The sequence below is a fragment of the Penicillium rubens genome (assembly GCF_028828025.1).
Source record: "Penicillium rubens strain IBT 27055 chromosome Unknown utg000002l_segment0_segment0, whole genome shotgun sequence".
Taxonomy (NCBI): domain Eukaryota; kingdom Fungi; phylum Ascomycota; class Eurotiomycetes; order Eurotiales; family Aspergillaceae; genus Penicillium; species Penicillium rubens.
The window spans coordinates 466,273-485,999 of record NW_026890600.1 but is presented as its reverse complement, the minus strand read 5'-3'; the positions used below and the strand labels follow the sequence as shown (position 1 = coordinate 485,999).

Below are 19,727 nucleotides of genomic sequence, written 5' to 3'. Positions count from 1 at the left end.
TCTGTCTTCCAATGAGAAAAGGAAGACTGTCTTGGTTGAACTGGGTCTTTAAATAATCCTTCATCTACCCCTCAAAGGTTTTATCTTCATTGTCACTATATTCGCACACTATATTCCGCGGAGGAGAAGGAATCCCGCGCCAGGTGGGTTACATCGGGGCTGATATCCCAAACCGGTACTCCATGCATGTTGAATGCACAGATGATCATTCCACCGAATATCTGTGGATTCCACGAGTTTTCCAGGCTGATGGTAACAGCTCTAGTGAGTTGGAGCACTACCCGTGAGCCTCAAAGACTCATTTGGTCTTTTCACGGTATGAGACGAGGGTGTTGGGACATAATATGTGGGCCAAAGACTCTTCAACTAATCATAACTGCCAATAGCCTCGCGTGGAGCACTATAACAATGTTTATGTCTCAAAGCACAGAAATGGGAGCCTAATACTCCATACGGCACGGAGTAAATAGTAGATCTTGACCGCCTGGCTCACCGCTGGCCTGTCATTACCCACTCTGTACGAAACCTTAACGATCTACATGGAATTTCCACTCCACGTTCCCTAGATAATTGTTCTATTTCCGTGTAGTGACTTAAAATTAATCAATAGTTTGTCACATAGATTAAGTGAGGATTTATGGCATAGAACATTCAAAGTATAGATAATTCAAGCATTAAGAATCCAAAAAATGGAGGATAAGAAAAGCCCCTTATACGGCCCTTTAAAGTCTTTTAGTTGACTCGTTTGACGATATATATGGTATTGATTGTGGTGTAACACCTCTGGTATCGAAGCTATGGAAACAGACAGAATAATCTGACCGGTGAAATCTGAGACACGGGTAAATCAGGGGGATTTGGGTTGTGCCGGTGGACGGTTATTGCTTTCAGTCTTCTACGGCGATTTACATACGCAGGCCAGTCGAGGGGTATGCGGGCCTAATTGACCCTGGGTTATTTGTTAGACCAACCGTTAGACCAACCCATTGGGTCAGGTTCGAGTTCGGGGTCGGGTGGAGCATACGTGGGTAAATTCGAGTTTATTTCTCAAGGACAATATCTCGAGGCACTGTTTGCGGTGGTTCCCATGCCATAATGCATGTGTATGACTCGGATTCCTTTTAGCAATCTTCAGTAGGCTTCATTGCGTGTTAGGTCTTCAACCAAAAGAGGGCCGTCAATTCCAGAATACTGGAAAGAGGGGGAGCAGGAAGAAAAGTGGAGGAATAAAGTCAAGAAGATGACAGATATATTGCGAGACCCACCTGGGCACTTCGTCACGCTGTACAAGTACAAGTAAGACGTCATTGGGCGAATGAAGAAAGTCAATGCAGAACGATGCTTCAGCATGTGATAGCATGTGATCGTGTTGGTCTCCTTGCACAATTCTCTAGATGTCCTTGCTTGATATATTCCACTTCTTATTGATGTTATAGCTAGAATGGGAAGCATTGCCTCAAAAGATAGAATACAAGCAGCGAGAAAAGTGTGAAACGTGTACTCCATATACTGACTTTCCTTATAATAACTATGTGATGCCCGTTGCACTGCCCACTCAACCCACCTATCCGTGGGGCGAGTAGACGATGAAAGTATAGAAAGCTAAGCAATAGGAAATTCAGACTTCGAGAGCTTGGCCATCCTTACGAATTCACCTATCGAGAATTACCTAGGTAGATTCGGCGGGTGGGATACGGGCGTATTCATATGACCAGTATTACCAAATGTATTGCGGGCAGAATCTGAATTGGGGCACTAGTGTAGAGACCGTCCTACCCGCGCCCTAGTGTGGAGCAAAAATATGAGATTGAGCAACCAAACCTGGGCTTGGCAGCCCTAGCCGCCAGAAACGGGCAAGGTCATTGGCAAACCATCCCAATATGGCTAGACAAAATAACATTTGCGGGGAAACGTGGTAGTGGTCATGTGTTTAATTAAACAGCCTCGGGTTTAAAGTTCGGAATATATTAAGGCTTGAACTTTCATAAGGCCCTGATCAACGCGGATTTTGATGAAGATCGTCACTATATTCCACCGGAAGGATCACGGTGGGATGTTGTATATCCGGGTATCCCGAGCAGAATCGGGCTCTTCAACGTTCTTTCCCGTGAATATTTTTGTCGTGCTTGCCCCACAAAAGATTGTTTCTTCCAAGGTTGTAACGCGCCATTGGGACTTCCAAGGTTCCAAGATCCATGGAGTCAGCAAGCGCTTACCTGATACAAGGATTACCTAGGTACATATCTGGATAATGCCCAGGTGCCAATGAATATATTGCAGGAATTAATTCCATGCCATGAACTTGGCGCAGCCTCCGGCGATTCCGAGGATGCATGGACGGGCCACTGCCTCGATTCGGGAAGCTTTATTCCCGGCGGAGCGTTGCCCGGAGTTTGAAAACTTCCGTTGAACACAAGCAGTCAGCACTTTAGGGTTCGGCAGTGGGAGACCGAGGTGCTTGGCTTTGCGGGGGTTTTAAGACAGATTAGACCATGCAAATATGTCAAATAAGGAGGGAAAGAAAAGAGAGGAAAGTGATGGCGAGAACGAGAACAGAGACAGAGAGAAATGACTTGCATAGTTTGGGTTGTCTCATTCACTATGACTGTTTAAATACCATTATCGAGATGCATGTGAACGCCGTTTTTCATCTGTCTTGCTTTCGGCGTAGCTTAGGCATTATCAGTCAATGATTTAGGTGTTCTTTGGACATGTCAATAGAGTAATGACAGTCATTTGGGATTTTATCTTCTCTTTTTTTCTATTGCGATTCAAATTTGGTGAGACTACAACTAGTAGACTCAGAGAAACAGAAAGGAGAGAGTTGTATTGGGAAGGAGGGAAGCTAGCTTCCACTACAACTATCTAGACTGCCTGAGGGTGTAGCCCTATCACATGCTCCAACAAAATTTGTAATATCTGGAAATGATAGAATGATATGTATAATATGCCATATGCCCTCGAATAAATATTACAGAAGATAAAAAGTAAGGCATCAAAGGGAATGTAAGTTATATAATTTCATAGTCCCGATTCCTTACTCTATCATTTATCCTTCACTTACGATCTTCTATAACTTTAGTAATGATCTATCTAACATCATCCCTCCCTTTGCTATATACATTCCATCATCTATCTTTCATCCCTCATTCGCTCGTCTTCCAGAGACTTTTATCTTCATTCGGTACTATCTGGCTATATTTGTGCTGAAAGATGAAATCACTTGTATATAAACAATTAATTTAGCATATGTGCAATATAATTAACTCATAACAAAACCCGTCCTTCGGGCTCTAACGACACGGCTCTAGTTGGCATCCTTGCAAAGACTACAATAGTCAACCTTCACTGAGCAACCGTTAGACAGCTTAGCGGAACCACAAATCGTGATTCCGTTTCCTTCAGTATCGTAAAGACTCGAAAAGCTAGAAGGAAAAGTTGTTAGTAAAAATCAATAGATCCGTGAGGTAGCATATGACTTACAGTTCCTTTAACTGCGCCCCATTCAGTCCAGGGGTGTAATCGCTATCCTCGGAACACGAGTATTCAGCTGTACAGCCCATGCCGAGGGCGTTCGAATCATGTCTTTTTGTCTTCTTCGTGTAGACTGTATCATCGTCGTATTTCTCCCAGGCAGCGTTACAGGCAGGACTCAACCCGTCGCCGATTTTAGTGCCGCAAATGGAGGACCCCTTAGGGCTCCATTCTGTCGCTTCGGGTGTATCAGCTGTCGTTGTGCTGGTTGTGGGCTCACCAGCAGGATAGGTCTCTGTCAACTTGGTTCCTGGAACGTTGTAATATTTGATGGTTTGCGTGGGCCAGATGATCATTTCGTCATTTGTGGTGGACGTGACGGGCCCAAGTGTTGGTGCAGGCTGCGCCTCTGTTGTTGCCGTCTCCGTCGGGGTGGGAGTTGCAGGCAGTGTGGTGTAACCGCATCTGCCGTCTTCGCGGACTGGGAGCAAAATCTCAGAGGCTCCGGATGTGCAGATGCATGAATTTGGACCGTGCGGATCTTGTCTATATACTTTGTTAGATGGATATGGTCCTTATTCTTGACACCCGGCTCATCTTACCTATCACGACAAAGAGGATCCTTGGTGCTTGTGGAGAATGTCCTGGGTGCTGAAGTGATGGTGTTTGACTTTCTGTCTGTGGTGCTGGCTGCTTCGCTGGTGGCAATTACCGAGCCAGATTCGGCAACTGACATGCAAAGTTGTATCTTAGAGGCACTGGTTGGTGTCGAAGTTGCACTTGTACTAGCCTTCGAACTAGAAGTTGGTGTCGAGGTAGACTTTACTGTGCCCGATTCAGCAACGGTCATGCAAAGACGCAGCTTAGAGGGAGAGGGAGAGGAGGTGGATGAAGCGGTCGATGTGGTCGAAGAAGTTGTTTTATCGGTTGCGGATGTCGACGTTGTAGTCTTGTCATCTTCATCTTCAGGATTATCATCAGGGCTTTCAGAGCCCGAACCCGAAGGGGTCTTGGGTGTTGAAGGAGGGGGGTTTGGACCTCCCGGTGAAGGGTTTCCAGATGGGGACCATCCACCTCCGAGACCCCAGTTGTGGTCCGATGGACAAAGTAGGGGAACAACGCAGCCACTGCTTCCTCCTCCGGAGTCTGTTGTGCCAGAGCCACAAAGATCACTCGAAGCACAACCCCATGCAAACGTTGGCTCTGAACCATCTGAGGTAGTAACAGAGGTAGCGGTAAAAGTGATACTGCTGGTCTCCTGGCCCTTGGTAATCTTGACGGTCTGCGAAAGTGGGTTAGCTGCTTATCATGATAGATTATAGTCAATATTTTATGTAGGAACTCACTGTTACAGGGACGGGTATAGCTTCAGTTGTAGTATGCCCACTAGTAGTGACGGCCATCATAGACGACTCAATTGTCGAATCAGGGTTGGAAGATGCAAAAGTTGGAGTAGCACTTGCAGAGCCTGTCTGCTGTGGCACCTTTGAAGATGTAGCAGAGTCCGATCCAGTACCCTCCTGGGAGGACGTAGGGGGAGTGTTTGTCTTGGACGACTCACCAAGTTTTGAGGAAGCCGGCTCGGATGAGCGAGGTGTGGGAGCCTCAGAAGAATCCGGCTGGTTTAGATGGGGAGCCCCCGATGGGCTTGGGGTGTCTGACCGGCTGCTTGGAATTACAGATGGCTGAGGTATGTTAGAAGGGTGAGATGAAATCCCCGATGAAATCCCCGATGGGATTAGAGATTCTGAACGGCTGTTTGGAATCACAGATGGCTCAGGTATGTTCGAAGGGTGAGATGGAATCCCCGATGGAATCCCCGATGGGATTAGAGAGTCTGAACGGCTGTTTGGAATCACAGATGGCTCAGGTATGTTCGAAGGGTGAGATGGAATCCCCGATGGAATCCCCGATGGGATTAGAGAGTCTGAACGGCTGTTTGGAATCACAGATGGCTCAGGTATGTTCGAAGGGTGAGATGGAATCCCCGATGGGATTAGAGAGTCTGAACGGCTGTTTGGAATTACAGATGGCTGAGGTATGTTAGAAGGGTGAGATGGAATCCCCGATGAAATCCCCGATGGGATTAGAGAATCTGAACGGCTGTTTGGAATCACAGGTGGCTCAGGTGCATTTGAAGAGTGTGATGGGATCTCGGATGGGTTCGACTGAACCGAACTAGAATTTGGACTCCCTGCTGACTCCGTGCCTTGATCGCCTTCCTTTGCAGTAGCTGAAGGATGATTTGGGGTATTTCCCCCATTTGGTGCCACTGAGGGGATAGGAAGTTGGGTGGATGGCTTTGGATGTCTGTGGATCGGATTGAGATGGGCAGAAGACGTAGCAGTCATGGAAGCCTCGTCAGGAATCCAAATGTGCTGGATAACCACCCCTTTATGAGGTGTGGCATTTTCCTGGAAGCTATCGGCTTCATTGATGGCGGGAACTTTGAATATAAGTTACTATGTGTTCTGGAAGACCTGGTATGAAGAACTAACCTGGATCGCGGCCGTTCAATGGTGAATTCCTGGCCTGGACAGGATAAGTCAAGGCAAGCGTTGCCGCCAAGACGTTCCCAATTGTGACCTTCATGGTGTGAACCTTTGGACTGTTGACTGGCTCTCGGAGGGGATTCTGACGAAGTTATATGCGACTACCTACCAACTGCTCGACCATATTACAAAGTACGTACTTCATACCGTCAAATGAAGGTTCCAATATCAAATTGCGAGTATCCCTTCAAGCCAATCAATTTCCGCTATGAAGATGAAGTGGATTTTGGGGGCAGAAATCGGCACAATTGTGGATGACACTAGGGCTTCCTTTGGCCCCCGACCTCGGGAGCGTATATCCACAATATTCACACGCTGGTCCTGAAACACAGGCAAGACTTCGGGATTTGTATTATTAAATATTATTATAACATTTGAAATATTGTTAGATATCGCAGCCCTGAATGTATACAACATAGGGCAATTCTTCAGTTTATTGTGTAAAATCACAGGTAAATGGTCATTGTACGGAGTAGTTGTACGGATAGTGCTTGACCTAGCATACAATAAATGAAACCACCTGGCTTTTGAAGTAAAGACGCATTCTACCCATTGTGCCCCTGAATCTGTTCAATACGATCTGTGACCTGTTCACGAGCATGTCTCTTGAGGCTAGCCCCTGGAAGGTATCCGCGCAAGTGCAACTCGTAATTTCCGAGCCTCATGTATAGGGCTATGTGTACGGAGTATATGTTGTACATAGCCTTGGGGCCTTGTTGTGAGTCCACTATTTGGCCCCTACATGGCCCCCTGACGATCTAGGAACACTCGGCAGCCTCAGGATTGGGGGCTAGAATGGTGGCATAGATTTCCGAATGCCCAACTGGCTTGCAAAGAACACTTGAAATAGCAACTCACCTGGGATATTTAATACGAGCGTCTGCCTCCCAATTCACCACAGAGTACTCAACAACCGCCATTTAAGACCTGGCGCTGTCTTCACTCTAGTACTTTTTTTGGGTTATCATCAGCCATATCATCTACATCCCCACCTCTGCCTCAACTTCTGGTAGAGGCCCGCCATCATGTTCCCCAAAATCCTCTTATCGGTCATCTTCCTCCTAGGACTGTTAGGCAGTGTCCTGGCAGTAGGCGAGCTCAAAATCACGAAAGACACCTCGCTGGGAAGTGACATGGAAGCCTACAACTCGAAGTGCACCTTCGAAAAGCAACCGGAGGACGCCGACTTTCTGAAGATGATTGAAGCTGCCTTCAAGGAAATGCAAGATATCCCCGGCTCCAGGAAGGAAAAGCAGAGTCGCCCAAGCGCGATGATTGGGCTCTCTATCAACAACGAAGTCTACTTTGCTTCCTCCGTGAGAGGCAAGAGACAATTTATCTATGAACAGGTGTCTTGGAAGGGCGGCGACGGCACAATAAACCCCCCACTCCCCGACAATTTCAAGGAAGTCACCGACGCTTTAAAGAGTTGTGCCGACGATCACAAGACCCGCCCACAACACGGGAACCAGGCGTCCTGTGGCGAGATCATGTCCACCCTTCTCTGGATGGTCGACAACAAGAATGAAAGCCCAAGAGATCACAACCCCAAGATTGCTGCGTACAATGCAAAGGGCTACCTTCCCCCTTGTGCATCGGATCCGGAAGATGTGAAATGGGGATGCTCCCAGTGGACCCAGAAAATGGGATTGGAAGTTGTGCAGGAGATAAGCGACCTTCCGGATGATTATACCAAGCCAGAGAAGACCGAACCCGTTCAGCTAGCAAAGTGCTTGGAGGTTGAACTTGACGAGGACGAGACCACCCAAACTCTGAAATGACCTATCCAAGCGGGCGAACATGAACCAGAAATGTTCGGATGAGCGTCAGTCTAATTATCGCGTGACACTTGTATAGATTAATTTATTGGGAAGGAAGAAACGTATATAAATCGTTCGATGTTAAAATCCTTTTCCTAGAATGTCTCTCATATGTCTTTTACTTCTGGAAAATCCGGCATGTGCATGAAACCAGATATTCTACTATACGTCGAGGGTGAATGTGCGTCTGATTGACTGAGTAGTTACAGAATCTAAGTTCTAGACTAAAGTTTGGTTAAATCTCTCAAAGAACCTTCTTGAAGTTCCCTGTGCGTCGTCCAAAGTCCCGGGGAGAGATTATACTGGATCATACTGATGTCTATATCCAGCCCAAGCTTCTCGCACGTAGATCTAGCCCCAATGGAATGATCTGGGTCAAGATCACCCTCTTCCCCGATACCAAAGGATCTCATTGTAATTGTGTTCAACATGGGAGTCACGGACGGCGCAAAGGGGAGGAATTTCTGAATTGCTTCTCCAACTTGATCCGTCTCCCACTCATAGTCCTCCGTCTGCTGCAGGTTCTCCCGAATGGCGAGTTTTCGAAGTGTTGGCGGTAGAAGCTCAGACAAAGCTGGTGCATCGGCATGAGTCCATCCAAAAAGCATGACTGCAGGCAGCTCTGCGGTTTGAAGAAGCGGGAACTGCATCAAGACTCCTTTGAATGGTTTGAAGCTTTCTTGCGGGGTTCCATTGTCACGTTCTATTGCGCCCCAGACAGCAGGCCACCACACTGGACAAAGTTCCACGCTAATAGAAAGATGTTCAACTGTGTCCTTTACACTCATCAGCCCTTCAAGAAGCACACCTTTCTTTTTGAGAGGAGGTTGAGGAGAGCAACAGTTATAATAGAGTTCCTTATCCTGTGAAGGGTAGACAAGGCCCAGGTGAAGACTCTTCAGCGAAGAGAGGTGCGACAGTAGTTTTCTAACATCATCCTCATCAACAGAAGATTCCGTCAACGCGAGTCGTTTAAGCTGGGCCAGATGCGCCAGTTTGCTTGACTCGGCAGGCTTGGACAACTCGTTGCTGATATCCTCGAGATTTTGGGTCCAGATTTCCAGAGATTTTAAAGAAGGAAGATAGAACCAGCCTGCAAATTGATCTGGGTCACAAACGGGGAATGCATCGATGAAATCCCATCTTGTATCGAGATACTTTCTAGGGCCTGGAACATTCAGACCGTACTCGACAACGGAGAGTTGTGAAAATCGAGATAATGTATTCTCAGGCGCAGAGAGAAGAGCATGTTTCATCATCAAGCCTGGAAACCCAGCTTGCCACACGAAAGTGTGGTCGAGTTGCAGCGACCGTATATTATGAAGTTGAGAAAGAAGTACAGCCACAAATGCGTATGGGTCACCGTGTTCCAGGGCACGAATCCACATTTCTGACGAGGGGAATTGTGCCTTGATGATGATATCCTTCGCAGCGTTCACCTCATCCTGAAATAAAGATGAGAGCTGGCCCCAGTCGCCATCTATTTGAGGCAACTCCCACTCGTCTTCCGGTTCCGCTGCTGGATACACCAGTTTCGAGGTGACCATGCTCACATGGTGAATCTGCTCAGCCAGATCTGGACGTTTGTGAATGACACGGAATAGAATCAGGACCCGCTTGAGGGGGGGTCTGGTCCAGTCAATATCGACCCGGTGATATAGTGAGCTCTCCGAAGAGACTTGCAGGCCTCGGGATGTGGCTACTACAGATGCAGCGTCGGAGGGTGAAATTTCATCCAGAATCTGCACCCAGCAATCTTGTGGGAGGGTTTCCAAGGCGCTGTGGTGGGTTAGCTTGAGCTGTTCTCGGTGTAGGGGGGACTCACTTTGGTGTTGATGGTGCCCCACTCATAGTGAATTTCCTCGTGTAGCAATGTCACCTGGTGAAAACGTGTTCGAGGCGGAGATTTCCAGGGAAAATCGTAGAATTGAGAGAAATTTAGGGTTTATATTCATAAAAGCACAATATACCTAGGTACCTAAGAAAAGTAGGATTAATCAGGAATAAAAGTGGATTTGCGCAGGTGGAGTTGGGGGCCGGGGGCCAGGACGGCACCCCCTGTCGATCTGAGTATCGAAATAAGGATATAGTTATTTTACCAGTTGATGAATGAAAAAGACGACAATCAGTAAAATCAAAAAAAAGCCCATAAGTTAATCTTATTGTCGAACCAAGCAATACGGGGGGCACGTAACTGACAGGTGGATAGAGTGGTGGACGGGAATGGAAAAAAGAATATATTTTCTCAATTTTATATTTCATATTAGAACAAAAGGAACCACATCTGTATAGCCTCAAATCGGATCTGGAAAGAAAAAAAAAAATAGTTAGCTTCTCTTTGATTGAGACATGTCATCCTTAGGGCAGGGGCCATGCTAATCTTCTCTGTATATTTTCATTTGACCATATGCGTCGAAGGGCAAAACGAGATCCTTAAAGTTCTATATAACCTCACTTTTGGGCAGAAAATGACCGCCTATTTAGAGTGGTAGAACCCGGAAAGAGCGTTGTTTGCCAAGATGGATATGTGAATTTGCGTACTACTTGCATACATGAATGTACTTTGATCATATATTTTGCATATGTAATGCTTTCCGGTTAACAGGTGAAGCAGCACACCAGGCCGCTGAACCAGTTGCGAGCTTTTCTTTTGACATCTATGATCTTTGATTAATGTCCAACTTCTGTCATTCCTTGATTTCCTTGTCGACATTTTGAGTCTCTTTTGGAAATCCTTTCTAGCGACTTCGTGTCTTTGGTCATCAAAGACACCGATATTCGTGCAGATCAGAAATCCTCATGGAAGGGACCTACGGGATAACGCCCGTGGCGTCAACAGAGTGGACAGGATCCCTGCAAAAATAAACCGCCCCGATATAGTGGCGGCTATCGGAAGGTTCTCATTAGTGCGTATAGCAAGCAAATCCACCGTTTCCCCTTCATACCCACTGGATTTACTAACTTACCAATTGAAAACCACCGCTCACTTAAAAGACGTCTAAATCGGGATTGGGTCTGCAGGACCTGGGCATCAGACTTACCTTAGCCCGTGATATCTGTAACATGAACACGTCGACCACCTTAATGTTGAAGCGATACCCAGCGCTTATCTATCTTGTTAGATATATCTGTTCATGTCGTAGTATAGAAACTCAACTGCTAAAAACATATCTCTCCTGCATTCAATTCACCTTTAATGTAGTTCCCTGGCTCAACTTGCATTGCCAGGAGAACGCGCCCGTTTTCAGTCCACCGAACGCCGCAATGAGCAACCAATCATGTCCAAATTGCAGTCTCGGCCTGTCAGACGACAATAAATTAGTTGGATGGATCTGGGATAACCCCGGTCGTGGTACAATAAGTTTGATAACAACATGTCTGGCCACAATATTTCTGTGCACCTGGGTCGTGATTCATCCCCGAGTCTACAAGCGCGAATCTTACGCAAACCTCCATAAGGTCGCCCTTTTCTTCAAGACAGTGTTTGCACCGGAGTTTATTGCAGTGGAAGGACTACAGGAATGGGCGCAATGCCGAAGGATGCAAAGAGAATGTGCCGATTCCACAGCAGGCCAATTCAAGCTTGTGCATGCCTTCTACATCAGTATGCTCGCATTGAGGTACAGAACACCGAATGGTGACCGTGTGATTTGGCCGAATCAATATACCTGGCTGCTACAGCAAGAACTTATTCTGTGGGAAGACCATCCAAATTGGGGCCTATCTCTCGATGACATCTGCGACAAGAGCAAATCGGATAATGCTGCAAAACTACTCGCTTTGATCCAAGTAACCTGGTTCTCAGCACAAAGCATACTGCGTGTCTCTTATCATCTGCCACTCTCGCAGTTGGAGTCGATGACCCTGGGCTATATCCCGTTTTTCATCGTGACATACTTCTTCTGGTGGAACAAGCCGAAAGATGTTGGATCACCATCTCTTGTTGCCCTTCCAGAAATGAGCATGGAGCAACTACACTTTTTCGAATCGATGGCTGTGAGTAATAAGTTCGACAACGAAGGGATGAAAGAGCAAACATCATACTGGAATATATGGTATCTTAACCCGCGGGTATTTGAAAAGATCGAAGAGGACAGACTCATGCATGAGGCTCGAACCAAAGCTCTGAAGAGCCCAAATCTAAATCCAATCACAGAACAACCATGCGAAGTCATGATCAGCGAAAACGAGATCCGAAATCTCGAAGAGCAATATAAGTTCCGCAAAGATATCGTGGTGTCGTATTGGGATCCCGACCTATACAGGTCAAAGATCTGGCCTTTGGCGTGTCTGCTCGGAATTTCCTTCGGCGCCCTTCATCTCGTATCTTGGAATACCATGTTCCCATCGATCGTCGAGTTGTGGCTCTGGCGTGTATCCGCATTTGTTTCGATTGTGTCAATGCTTATATTCATGCACTTCGAGAAGGTCGTCCTTCGATGGGACGGCATCCTCACACTCTTTAGTCTATCGTCCCCAGTTTTTTATCTTCTTAGTCGCATTGCGATGATAGGAGAGGTATTTGCAGTTCTAAGAGCAGCAGACCCCGCTATTTACGACACTTATGAGTACTCCGTCTACTGGTTGCCTTTTTTGTGAGGAGTTCTGGACTACATACGATTGATTACATGGACTAGTTTAGGAAGAAAGTCATAATATGTACCGTGTTTCGGCAAGCGATATAGAATCAACACTGGGTTTCTTTTTCGGTGTTTTCTTTCTTTCTTTTTTTTTTTCGAAGCTAATTTGCAGCGGGGACATGTCATCTTAAGGAGAGATGTACTCCGTAGGCGCTGAGTCCCAAGGCAGGGGGGTGTGGCAGGGTATGCGCACACCTCTGATACCCAATCAGCTCACTACAATAGCCGCTAGGTGAGGGTCCACATGGCTGATTTCATCTAAGGGCGATGAGGTCGAACAGACACGACAAGCAGAATTAGGCCTCTAGAAGCCATTGAAACAGTACTCATATTTATAGGCATAGAAGAAGCATATTACTTCGTAGATTGCAGATGAACGTTCACCAAAAAGCGACATATAGCGGGGAAGTATGCAAACACAAGACGGATTAGCCTGCCCCACTCTTTTAGTGTGCTGCACCAGTCGACTGTCAACGTTCAGGATTCTCCCTCTCATTTCCTTCATTTCTCTGCGATATTCTCATTTCATTATTTTGTTCCATCATGACAGCTAGTGAGATAGCTGGTTCTTTCTTTAAATATGCGTCAATACCAGTCGCTGTTGCGGTTGGGTTATATGCGATCCTGCTAGGGTTACTCACCACGTCAACCTTCCAATCCCATGTGGTTTATTTGCACGCCATTCAGATGACATGGTTCAAAGACCTCAATGTCCCCGAAACCTTTGGCTTCCTGAGGAACCAGGTCACTCCGTTCTCCATCAGAACGACGGACGGTGAACACCTGTACGCTTGGCATATTCTTCCCGTGGAATTATATCGCAAGCATCAGATGTCTCTCATTGAAGAGCCCGTGGGCTTTGTATCCGATATCAAGTCTCGATTGGGTTTTCAATTATTGCGGGAGGACCCTGAGGCTCGTTTGATTCTCCATATGCACGGCGCTGGAGGAACCGTTGCCTCAGGGTACCGGGTCCCAAATTACCGTGCCCTGTCAGCGGGTAATCCCGGGAAAATCCATGTTCTCACGTTTGATTATCGAGGATTTGGAAAGAGTACCGGGTCACCATCTGAAACCGGGCTTATCATCGATGCCGTCGCCGTGGTGGATTGGGCTATGAATGTTGCAGGCATTCCTCCGTCTCGAATTTTGATATTTGGTCAATCGATGGGCACGGCTGTGAGCATCGCTGTGTCCAAACATCTTGCTGTACAGGACCCACCAATAGTCTTCGCAGGCACCGTGCTGGTTGCGCCATTTGTGGATGTCGCGACATTGGTCTCAACTTACCGAGTCGCGGGCACCATACCAATCTTGTCGCCAGTTGCGAGGTTCCCTTTTCTCTTCAAATATCTTCAAAGATTTATTCAAGACAAATGGCTGAGCAAAGATTGTATCGCGCAATATATCCGGGCTAACGAGCTGAACGGGGAGAAATACCGGATAACGATTATCCACGCTGAGGATGACTTTGACATTCCATGGCACCATTCTCAACTTGTGTTTTGGCATGCGGTTAATGCGTCAATGCCAGCCGGGATTAGTTACGATGACCTCGAACAAAAGAAGCTCGATTCGAGAGCAGATCTGGGGGCTGCCGGGTCAATGATGGAATGGAGAACAGATAACGGGGTTATTCGCGAAGAGATCTTGAAAACTGGATTACACGATGTAATCATGGGGTACCCAGTAGTCACAATGGCGGTGATGCGATTTTTTGAGGCGGCAGACCCATCATTCGCGTCCTGAGTTCAAGAATCTGTATGATGTCATACAGGCATCGATTTTCTTTTCTTCTTTTAGAAAGAAGAAGGCAAAGAAGAATGTACAGGATAAATAGCGTTTATATACCTTCATCTACTCTACAATGGAAAATAGATTTACACAAGCGAATGAATACTAGTCACCTAGGTAACAACATCCCTCTCAGTAAGCGAGAGATACACCCGTGGACAGAATGAAGGATTTGAGTAACTTAGATCTACAGATGAAATAGAAGGCCTTAACCAAGAATAAAGATGGAGCTCTACAGAGGTTTTTGTAATAATTCCCTAATTCAAAAGCTGTTCGGGATATTAGAGCCAAGTCCATAGATGGGATATGCGTGGCGGTGCTGTGGCGGTGCTGCCGAACCGGTGGCACATGCGGGGTTGCTAAGCCACAGGTGATATCATCACGAGGAACAGGGTCGAGTCCACATGTGAGCGAAACAAAAGTTTAGTGTGGGCATGTAACCTGGCTAGCTGTTTGGTTAGCTGCGACATCTTCTGATTGTCGAATCATTTCACCTAACACATCATCTAGCGCTTGGGAAGCTGATCTATCACTAAATTCTATAGCGCGCGCCTCCCTTGCCTTCAGCACGCGCCCGTGTTGTTTCGCCCTACTTTTTCCCTATCGTCTACTTCCCCTCAACGATCAGGAGATAAAACCCATATTGCTGCTCAGTATCTTGAATTCATCCATCATGGCTATGCAATATCTCAACCAAATCAAAAACCTACGGCGTTCGTCACAAATGACCACCGCGCCCAAGCCCGTCCTGACGCCGGAAGATGAAGCCTACCTACGCGAAGTCACTGGCCAGTCGGAATCTGCACCCATTCCGACCGACCAAAACGACCAAACTCCAACCGAAAGCCCTGCGGGGACGTCTCTGCAACCTGCGATGAGCGGACAAGCAGAAAACATACCTCTACCTACATCGCCTGTGGAGGACTTGGCAAAGGAGCTTGGCAAGGAGGGTAGACAAGAACGGAAGAGCTCTCAGCCAACATTGGCAAGATCAGAAACACCGAAGTCGGAAGACTCAAAGCCTCCACAGAAGAAGAAACGGTGGAGTGCGATGTTTTGGAAGAAGAACACAGAGAAGGTCGGTCGTTTATTTAATTGTGTCCATTTTCGGGACGTGGCATCTGCTTCAGTATGTACTAATATGCGAGTTCCCACAAATAGGATAAGGACGCCCACGGTGGAAACAAATCGCAGACCGAAACCGCGACTCCTCCCACCACATCGGATACGCCAACAGACGGGAAAGACGCAGATAAAGATAAAGATGCTGAGGATGTGACGGATATCCTGGAGCGATTGAATCTGGCAGCGGATAACAACCGTGTATTTTCGATCAGTGAGGAGACGCAAGAGCTCTTACGCAAGTTCAAGCTCATTTTCAAGGATCTGATCAACGGAGTACCGACTGCCTATCATGACTTGGAGATGCTGCTGACCAACGGAAATCGGCAACTACAAGAAACCTATACGAAGCTGCCCGGTCCCATGCAAAAGTTGATTGAGAAACTTCCCGAACGTTGGACCGAAACCCTGGCTCCAGAGATGCTGGCGGTTGCTGCCGAGCGCGCCGGCAAGAGTGGTGTCAACATGGAGAATGTGGGCAAGGCCGCTGCAGCTGCGGAGAAAATGGGAGTCAACATCCCAAGTCTAAAGGAACTTGTGTCCAAGCCAGCTGCTCTCGTAGGAATGCTGCGCTCCATCATGACATTCCTGAAAGCTCGATTCCCTGCTGTTATGGGCATGAATGTGCTCTGGTCTTTGGCATTGTTCAGTAAGTGAAGCATCCCAGCAAGTGGATGAATATTTGCTGACTATCGGTTTCTCCAGTCCTCCTCTTCGTGTTGTGGTACTGCCACAAACGCGGACGCGAAGTCCGTTTGGAGAATGAGCGTCTGGTTACGGAAGAAGAGATCGCCAAGCTCAACGAAGATACATCTGAGGGTCTAATTCGCCCTACTGAGACTTTAACGACGACTGCACCACCGGGTGCTTCGTCTGATGAAATACGTGAAGGCGTGAGGAAGGTAGAGGAGGCCCGCGTCGCCCCTGCCGAGTCTGCTGTCCCCGCCGAAGTGGAGAGCGAGGGCCAACAAAGTACCCGGCCAGCGGCAGTTCCTACCCGGTCGAAATCACGTTTGTCTATGTTTGGTCGGACAAAGACTGAGCCTATGCCTAGTAATGTCGCTCCTTATCCTGGCACTTGATGCCCCCTAATTTTTCAGTTTTGTCCACCTTAATCTTGTTTTATGGACAGAACCATGGTTGTTGATCTGACCAACCAAGGAACTTTGGATTTAATTGGGCGACCCAGAATGGAAGGGTTGCTAAATGGAACTTCGTGCCCCGGAGATTATGTCCATGCAAACAAAGAACTTGAAATTATATTACTTTTTCATCTAATTAATATCATTTGGTCTTATGCGGTACAACTCGGGTTACATGTAGTTAACCGCTTTCCTTTTGATAGTTGCTCTTGGCGGTCTCCACTTGTTTCCTCTTCTGTCAGATATCCCGGTTCACTTGCTTCTTAGTGCTCACTGTTCCGGCGACAACATAATAGTCATATTCTCTCAATATCGATTATATACTGTGGTCGTGGTTGGGCCTTCTATCAAGTGCTACAGACAATTGTCGCCCCCACCTCGTGATTCCTAGCGCCCCTCGGAAGACACGACAACCTCCTCAACCCGGATGAAACAACCATTTCTTTGCTTTCGCAAGAAACCTTACTAGCTACATCATGGTCATGTTTCTCGACCTCCCAGAGGAAACTCTTTGCCTCATTGCGGAAGATCTGCATCACCAGGGTGATCGATATTCCCTGGTTCTGTCCTGTCGTCGACTATACACAGTTCTGCTACCAACTCTCTACTCTCAGGTTATTCTTGGTGACGTTAGCAATCATACTATTGGACAAGTCAGTCGATTCTTTAATGCAATCGCGCGACGGCCGCAGCTGGCGAACGCCGTGCGATCTTTACGCTTGGAGAGCTGGGACACTGAAGATGGCGCTGGGGATATCGACTGTGAATTTGAATATGATGCGGAACTTATTGGCGGACTTGTTGCTGGTACTTGTTGGTCCACGCAACCGTACGATCAACTGTGGCGCGGAAACACCGACGCTTGGCTGGCTTTGCTCATCCCCCAGCTAAAAGGCTTAAGACGAATCAGCATATGCTACCCATACGGGTCAGAATATGTTCCACGAATGTTCGTGAAGGCTGCCAAGGAGGATGCCACGGCTTTTCCTCGCCTTGTTGAGGCATTCGCCGAATGGTATGACACGGAAGATTCAATCCCTGCGAGCTGCATGGAACCGTTCTTCAAATTCCCGGCGATTCGCAGGATTGGAGGATCCTCTATCGTCGACTGCGGTCGTGAAGAAGGACAACCCCGCATTACACCCTTCTCGGGAGTCACAGATATTGATCTCGAGATGACAAACACGGAGTGTGGATTCGGTGTCTGGATCGAATCTTGCAAGGCTCTCAAGACTTTCCGGTTAAATGTGGGCGGAGAAATGGTCTCAGATGGGCCCGATCTTCTAACGGATCCCCTTCGGGAATCTATATCCATCCACAAAGCGTCACTAGAGGCCTTTTGGCTCTGTGGTGAATCATATTATGAAGATGAAATCGGATGGATGGGATCATTTGCCGACTTCAATGTGATGAAATATCTACATATTTCTATATCGATGCTTGCCAAAATTGACGAGAACTTGGAGCCGACGCGAGATCTCGTGACACTTTTGCCGCCGTCCCTTGAGACTTTGTATCTGTGTCACTGCCACAACGAGTTGCTTGACTGGGTCGTCGATCAAATTGACCAATTGATAGAGTCAAAAGCCCTGCCACGCCTCACTTCATTGGGGCTTGAGGGTTACGGACCTTCAGAGGTCCATCAGAGTTCGCTGGAGACCATACGCAAACTGGAGGAGTTGGACAAAAGATGTGCGAAAGCTGGCGTATTCTTTGCTGCTTCTATTGGAAGTCACAGAGTGGTCCCGAACCATTTTGTATCACTTTGGCCTTGTTCCTAATTTGATGGTTGCTGGATGGGCGCGGACTGGCGCTGTCAATGACCGGTGACGTGCGGGTTGGTTAGCGTAGTATATATTCAAGCAGATCACTTCAGTTTCTTACTGAGAATGGTATTCTATGCCCAACCGTATGGCTTTACCATGCTGTTGCATATTATGGGAGCCAAAAAGTGAAATAAAACATTTATTGAGGATAGAATTCTAGATATATGGAGCAAGTTATGATCGTGGTCCCTACACTTGATCCCTTCTGCACATAGGGTAGGGGTTATCAAGTCAGTTTTCCAAGGTCGACATGTCTAATTACTCAAGTATCCAGGGTTCATTACCCAGATACCATTGGGCATTAATCTACACCGACTGTATCGGAATCCGCCTAGGCAAGTATCGACACCAGTATGTAACACGTAAGTTGTACGTCCTACAACATATATGGAGAGGGTGAAGAAGTGGGGGACGCAAGCTAGAAGACTATCGAAGTGGCCAGGTGGAGGATTGACAACCGAACGGCGAATGATCTGCCTCAACTGAAAAGATGCTACGGAGTAGTGATGGGGATATTTTTCCCTGAAGAGAGTCTGATTGGTGTTGGGGGAAGTAGAAATTTTTCCATTGCAGCCACTGCGGGGCAGAGAGATGATCTTGCATGCTTCGGAACAGGTAGAAGGGGCAAGAATGTATTCAAAAAGAGAGAGAATCGGAAAGATCTTCCGTTCTACCTTTGCCCCTCAAGATTCTTGATCCGCAATGTTATACATCGTAGAACATAAGATTGCAAGTGTAACAAGCTATGCGCTAGAGTTGTTCCCTCACCGATCGAAAAAGATAAGAGAGCAATGGATCTATCTTATGCATGTTAGACGCGCCCAGGCTCAGCCATGTTGTCCATTTTACCGCCTCTGATCTTTTTTAGGCCATTTAGGCAGGACGAAATTAAAAAAAGACCTGCAGGTTCCCGGCTTGGGGAAAGGGCAAAAGTGCCAAGACCGTCGGAATAGAGTAGAGCGCTTTGCCACTCGAAAAGCAAAAGGTGGCCCGATCTATGGCTCGAACCAATTAGCCAATAGCCTTGGTGAAAATTTGGGTCATTGTGAAGTCCAAACAATATGATTCATCTCAGGATGTGTCATCGATGAAAAAATCTCCCGATTCTGAGATGAATCATCATGCATACACTGGGCATGCCCGCACGGGTCATCCCCTGCACCGTGTATATTCTAGTTTGACATGCTCCTAGGCAGTGATCTAACGTTGGATATGGCATGTCAACAAAGTGGAAACGTGAGTCAACCTCGAAACCAGTCTGTCTCTTGCAGGTTTGGATTTGCCGGGGAGAATTGCGCCGAGGATCTTTAATGACGTTTATGTTTTCTAAATTTGTTTTTGTTCGGACTCGACTCGG

The 19,727-nt window shown here is 47.1% G+C and overlaps 7 protein-coding genes across 7 annotated transcripts; 5 read left to right on the top strand and 2 right to left on the bottom strand.

Annotated features, from left to right (window-relative positions):
- Nucleotides 1-3,307: 3,307 nt before the first annotated feature.
- Nucleotides 3,308-6,150, bottom strand: N7525_002630 (uncharacterized protein; the record flags this gene model as incomplete). Its single annotated transcript, XM_061212384.1, has 5 exons — nt 3,308-3,425; nt 3,484-4,020; nt 4,077-4,756; nt 4,821-5,159; nt 6,136-6,150. The coding sequence occupies 5 exons, from the start codon at nt 6,148-6,150 to the stop codon at nt 3,308-3,310; spliced, it is 1,689 nt and encodes a 562-aa protein (XP_061069405.1).
- Nucleotides 6,151-7,051: 901 nt separating this feature from the next.
- N7525_002629 (uncharacterized protein) lies at nt 7,052-7,807 on the top strand (the record flags this gene model as incomplete). Its single annotated transcript, XM_002559768.1, has 1 exon — nt 7,052-7,807. One exon carries the CDS (start codon nt 7,052-7,054, stop codon nt 7,805-7,807), a length of 756 nt encoding a protein of 251 aa, XP_002559814.1.
- A 263-nt stretch (nt 7,808-8,070) lies between these two features.
- N7525_002628 (uncharacterized protein) lies at nt 8,071-9,697 on the bottom strand (the record flags this gene model as incomplete). Its single annotated transcript, XM_002559769.1, has 2 exons — nt 8,071-9,625; nt 9,672-9,697. 2 exons carry the CDS (start codon nt 9,695-9,697, stop codon nt 8,071-8,073), a joined length of 1,581 nt encoding a protein of 526 aa, XP_002559815.1.
- A 1,413-nt stretch (nt 9,698-11,110) lies between these two features.
- Nucleotides 11,111-12,445, top strand: N7525_002627 (uncharacterized protein; the record flags this gene model as incomplete). Its single annotated transcript, XM_002559770.1, has 1 exon — nt 11,111-12,445. One exon carries the CDS (start codon nt 11,111-11,113, stop codon nt 12,443-12,445), a length of 1,335 nt encoding a protein of 444 aa, XP_002559816.1.
- Nucleotides 12,446-13,029: 584 nt separating this feature from the next.
- Nucleotides 13,030-14,235, top strand: N7525_002626 (alpha/beta hydrolase; the record flags this gene model as incomplete). Its single annotated transcript, XM_002559771.1, has 1 exon — nt 13,030-14,235. The coding sequence occupies one exon, from the start codon at nt 13,030-13,032 to the stop codon at nt 14,233-14,235; it is 1,206 nt and encodes a 401-aa protein (XP_002559817.1).
- Nucleotides 14,236-14,953: 718 nt separating this feature from the next.
- N7525_002625 (uncharacterized protein) lies at nt 14,954-16,484 on the top strand (the record flags this gene model as incomplete). The annotated part of the gene is made up of 3 exons (XM_002559772.2): nt 14,954-15,358; nt 15,442-16,051; nt 16,108-16,484. 3 exons carry the CDS (start codon nt 14,954-14,956, stop codon nt 16,482-16,484), a joined length of 1,392 nt encoding a protein of 463 aa, XP_002559818.2.
- A 536-nt stretch (nt 16,485-17,020) lies between these two features.
- N7525_002624 (uncharacterized protein) lies at nt 17,021-18,325 on the top strand (the record flags this gene model as incomplete). Its single annotated transcript, XM_002559773.2, has 1 exon — nt 17,021-18,325. One exon carries the CDS (start codon nt 17,021-17,023, stop codon nt 18,323-18,325), a length of 1,305 nt encoding a protein of 434 aa, XP_002559819.2.
- Between the last annotated feature and the right edge of the window lie 1,402 nt (nt 18,326-19,727).